Source organism: Nicotiana tabacum, chromosome 17, assembly GCF_000715075.1.
Source record: "Nicotiana tabacum cultivar K326 chromosome 17, ASM71507v2, whole genome shotgun sequence".
In the NCBI taxonomy this organism is placed as follows: domain Eukaryota; kingdom Viridiplantae; phylum Streptophyta; class Magnoliopsida; order Solanales; family Solanaceae; genus Nicotiana; species Nicotiana tabacum.
Window position 1 is genome coordinate 139,886,464 of NC_134096.1, and position 4,401 is coordinate 139,890,864.

The 4,401-nt window shown below is 40.1% G+C and overlaps 1 protein-coding gene across 1 annotated transcript; it reads left to right on the plus strand.

Moving 5' to 3' along the window:
• Nucleotides 1-288: 288 nt before the first annotated feature.
• LOC107828202 (hyperosmolality-gated Ca2+ permeable channel 4.1) lies at nt 289-3,051 on the plus strand. Its single transcript, XM_016655474.2, is given in 2 exon segments — nt 289-1,652; nt 1,654-3,051. Coding segments are annotated over 2 exon segments (2,493 nt in total). The 5' UTR covers nt 289-461; the 3' UTR covers nt 2,956-3,051.
• The last annotated feature ends 1,350 nt before the right edge of the window (nt 3,052-4,401 follow it).

Here is a 4,401-nt window from a genome sequence, read left to right on the forward strand (position 1 = left end):
GTAACACATCTACTCTCAACTCTCTATATTAGCATGAGGTGTGCAACTGGTATTTAAAGATAAGGTACCAAAATGAAAAATGGTGCCAAATTTGAGACCATAACTAAATCCTTCAGCTTATGGGCCTCAGAACCGTATTTGGTCCTTTAGCAGAGTTGCTTCTTTGGGCCTTCTGTAGATCTTTATTGGGCCTACCATTTTCGGTTGTGTGGGCGTTAAGACTTAAGAGTACCTCTTTCCTTTCTTTTCCACATGGTTAAAGCACTTTTAAAACTACTTATTGCTAATTGTGTCATTATGATAGTCAGCACAGGAACAGGGGGTTTTACACCTGACATCAGATCTTAACACCAAAGGAATCACCTTTTGACATTTTTCTCGGGTCAATTCCCCACCGGTTTCTGCAATTAAGCGACCCGCCAAAACCCTAATCTCAAATTCAAACCCTATCTCAATTCAATATGATCCCTTACATTTCCTCTGCTGACCCACCTTCCATGGCCGCTTTTACCACCAGCTCCACTTTCTCACCTCCGCCGTCCGGCGGTGATGATTTTAATTACGATGCCTCTTGGTACGGTAACATCCAGTACCTGCTTAATATCTCTGCCGTCGGAGCCTTCACTTGCCTTTTCATTTTCATCTTCGTTAAGCTTCGAAGCGATCACCGTCGCATGCCGGGTCCCACCGCCATCGCCTCTAAGCTTCTCGCCGCCTGGCACGCCACTGGCCGTGAAATCGCCCGCCACTGCGGTGCTGACGCCGCCCAATTTCTCCTTATTGAAGGCGGCAGCTCGGCGCTGCTATTATTCCTTGCCTTCCTTGCCCTTGCTGTAATGCTGCCGTTGAATATTCATGCTGGAAAGGCTCCTATGGCTGATCAGTTTTCAAAGACTACAATAAATCATATAGAAAAAGGTTCTCCTTTACTCTGGATTCACTTTATATTTGTTGTTATTGTTGTTGTTTTGGTACATTATGGTATTAGTGAAATACAAGAAAGGTTGAAAATTACTAGGCTTAGAGATGGCTATGGAAATCCAAGTGGGCCTGTTACAAATAGTAGTACAATTTTTACAATTATGGTGCAGGGAGTACCTAAAACCTTAGGTTTTGATAAGACACCATTGGTGGATTATTTTCAGCATAAGTATCCGGGCAAGGTGTATAGAGTAGTTGTGCCCATGGATTTGTGTGCGTTAGATGATTTAGCGACAGAGTTGGTGAAGGTTCGGGAAGATATCTCCAAATTAGTGTCAAGGATTGAGTCACGGGGTTATTTGAATGAGGAGGAAGAGGATGATAATGATAGTGTGAATGGATGGGGTTTGTTTGAGCGACTGCGCTTTCTGTGGAGAAAGGCCAAGGATATTTGGTATCGTGTTGTTGATCAATTGGGTTTCTCAGATGAAGAGAGGTTGAGAAAATTGCAAGAGCTGAGAGCTGATTTGGAGATGGAAATGGCATCTTATAAAGAAGGGCGGGCAAGAGGTGCTGGTGTAGCTTTTGTTGTGTTTAAGGATGTCTTTACAGCTAATAAGGCTGTCCAGGATCTCCGAAATGAGAAGAGGAGGCGATATGGTCGGTTCTTTTCAGTCGTGGAGTTGCAACTACAGAGGAACCAGTGGAAAGTAGAAAGAGCTCCTTTAGCTAACTGACATATACTGGAACCACTTGGGTTCGACAAAGTTCTCTTTAAGGTTACGCAGAGTGCTGGTGAACACATGCCTACTGTTGATGCTGTTGTTCTGCAGCTCTCCACTCGCTGTGATTAGTGCCATCCAAAGTGCAGGGCGAATAATCAATGCTGAAGCAATGGATCATGCTCAAATGTGGCTGAACTGGGTGCAGGGCTCGAGCTGGCTGGCAACAATAATATTTCAATTTTTGCCCAATGTTCTTATTTTTGTGAGCATGTATATTGTTATCCCTTCAGTTCTTTCTTATCTTTCAAAATTTGAACGACATCTTACTGTATCTGGTGAGCAAAGGGCTGCACTATTGAAAATGGTTTGCTTCTTTCTAGTAAATCTCATTCTCCTTAGAGCCCTGGTCGAATCATCACTTGAGGGTGCACTCTTAAGCATGGGTCGCTGTTATTTGGATGGAGAAGATTGCAAAAAGATTGAACAATACATGACTGCTTCTTTTTTGACAAGGACATGCCTCTCGTCTCTTGCATTTTTAATTACAAGCAGTTTCTTGGGTATATCTTTTGATTTATTAGCTCCAATTCCTTGGATTAAGAAGCAGCTTCAAAAGTTTCGAAAAAATGACATGCTTCAGCTGGTACCAGAAAGGAGCGAGGACTATCCTTTGGAAAATCAAGACATTGATAGCTTGGAGAGGCCTCTAATTCATGAAAGGAGTTCAACTGTGGTTGACAACAATGGATTTTTAAATGATTCCTCTCCAGATGGAATTGATTTCCCAGGACAAGATTTGTCTGAATACCCTCCAGTCAGCCGAACCTCACCAGTTCCAAAGCCAAAGTTTGATTTTGCGCAATATTATGCTTTCAATTTGACAATATTCGCCCTGACCCTGATCTATTGTTCATTTGCTCCTCTCGTGGTTCCTGTTGGTGCAGTTTACTTTGGGTACAGGTATGTGGTTGACAAGTACAACTTCCTGTTTGTATACAGAGTGCGCGGTTTCCCTGCCGGTAATGATGGGAGGTTGATGGATACTGTATTGAGTATCATGAGGTTTTGTGTTGACTTGTTTCTCCTGGCAATGCTACTTTTCTTTTCTGTACGAGGAGACTCAACAAAGCTTCAAGCCATATTCACACTCGGGTTGTTAGTGATGTATAAAATTTTGCCTTCTGATAATGATGCTTTTCAGCCAGCTCTATTACAAGGCATACAGACTGTTGACAACATTGTTGAAGGGCCGACTGATTATGAGGTGTTCTCACAACCTACATTTGACTGGGATACATATAATTCATGACTTGTGCATAAAACCAAACATTTGTCTTGAGATTTGTATATATGTTTATTTGTTATTGGATGTGTTTCTGAATCTATCAAATCTCTCTTTCTCTGTTCTTGGTTTGTGCTTTCGATGGAGCTTTAGTTGGAAAGATATTTGGCTTAGGACCACAAGTGCAATGGCCAACGAGTCACACGTTATAATGTTTTAATTGGTTCCAGTGTATTAATCTATTGGCCCTATATCGATCTTTGAGGGTGACAAGTTGTTTATAGACATCTAGCAAATGCCTTGCTATAATTTTGCCAAAGTGTTATGGACATATAGCACAGATGCCTTGATATAAAATTGTTAGATATGGACTCTACCTTACTCTTTATTTCTTTTCTCTCCTTTCTCTTTATTTCAATTGTTTATCTTTTACTTTATTAGTATTTTCAGTGCATAAATCAGCAGTCTGTATTTTTAGGATTAGGTTGTTGTCTATATAGTATTATTTGTCGACAGGACGTCTTTTGCTTCTCTTAGTGTGAGATTTTTAAATTTAGTTTTTTTTCAACATTTATAAATTTAGTTTACCCTGCCATTCTGTATCCATAATACAGCTTGGGCAGACCAAGTTTGGGACCAATTTACTGAATGAGTAGATGTTTACCCCAACATCTGCTCAAGTTTACTTTTAGTGTTATTACGTGTTTGGTTCATTTCGCTGGGGGGAGAAACATTTATGGCTTTGGCTTCTCAAATGACTAGATTTCTCATCTAACTTACTTTTAATCTGCTCATTGTACAAGCGAATTGCTGTTGCCCTGTTTTATTTGTCCTTCACTTTGCAGCATTGCAGGGTAGTCCATTTCCTAATCGTAACATCTGTAGTGTGTTTTTCTCATTTCAAAATGTTGTTTCAAACCAGGAAGATAAGTTTAAAAAACCAGAGTTCTTGGAATGAATTGTCTGATCTGTGTGCTGTTTCCTTGTGCCTTCATGTTGGCATATGATTGTTGTCCAGGTAGGGTCAATCCCATGTGAAAACAAGTTAGTAATATATATTGGTTTGATGAAACCTTAAGGCCTTTTTTTTTAGGGCACGAATGTTTTTCTTTTGGTGTTCTCGCGACTTGTGTTTTCTAGGTAACCAAAAGAGTGCTGCTTATTCTCTCTTTGGTGTTGAAGAGTGGTGAGAAAATGGTTTCATAGTTTTTGAGTCAGATTAAAACAGATTATAAGTAAAAGCTAAAAAGCATAATTAAACTTTAAAAGGAGTTCGAAGTTCACCTGCAAAATTCAATGTAAGGCGCATTTCACAGAAACTTTTGGGGTCGTTGACCTTACGCTATGGACTCTGATCCAAAAGGAAAGAATCAAAATGCACGGGATTTATACCTCTTCTTTATTTGGTAGCCAGAAGGTAAGGAATCAGTTAATTAGAGATACAATGGTTATTAATGAAATTCACAGTATATG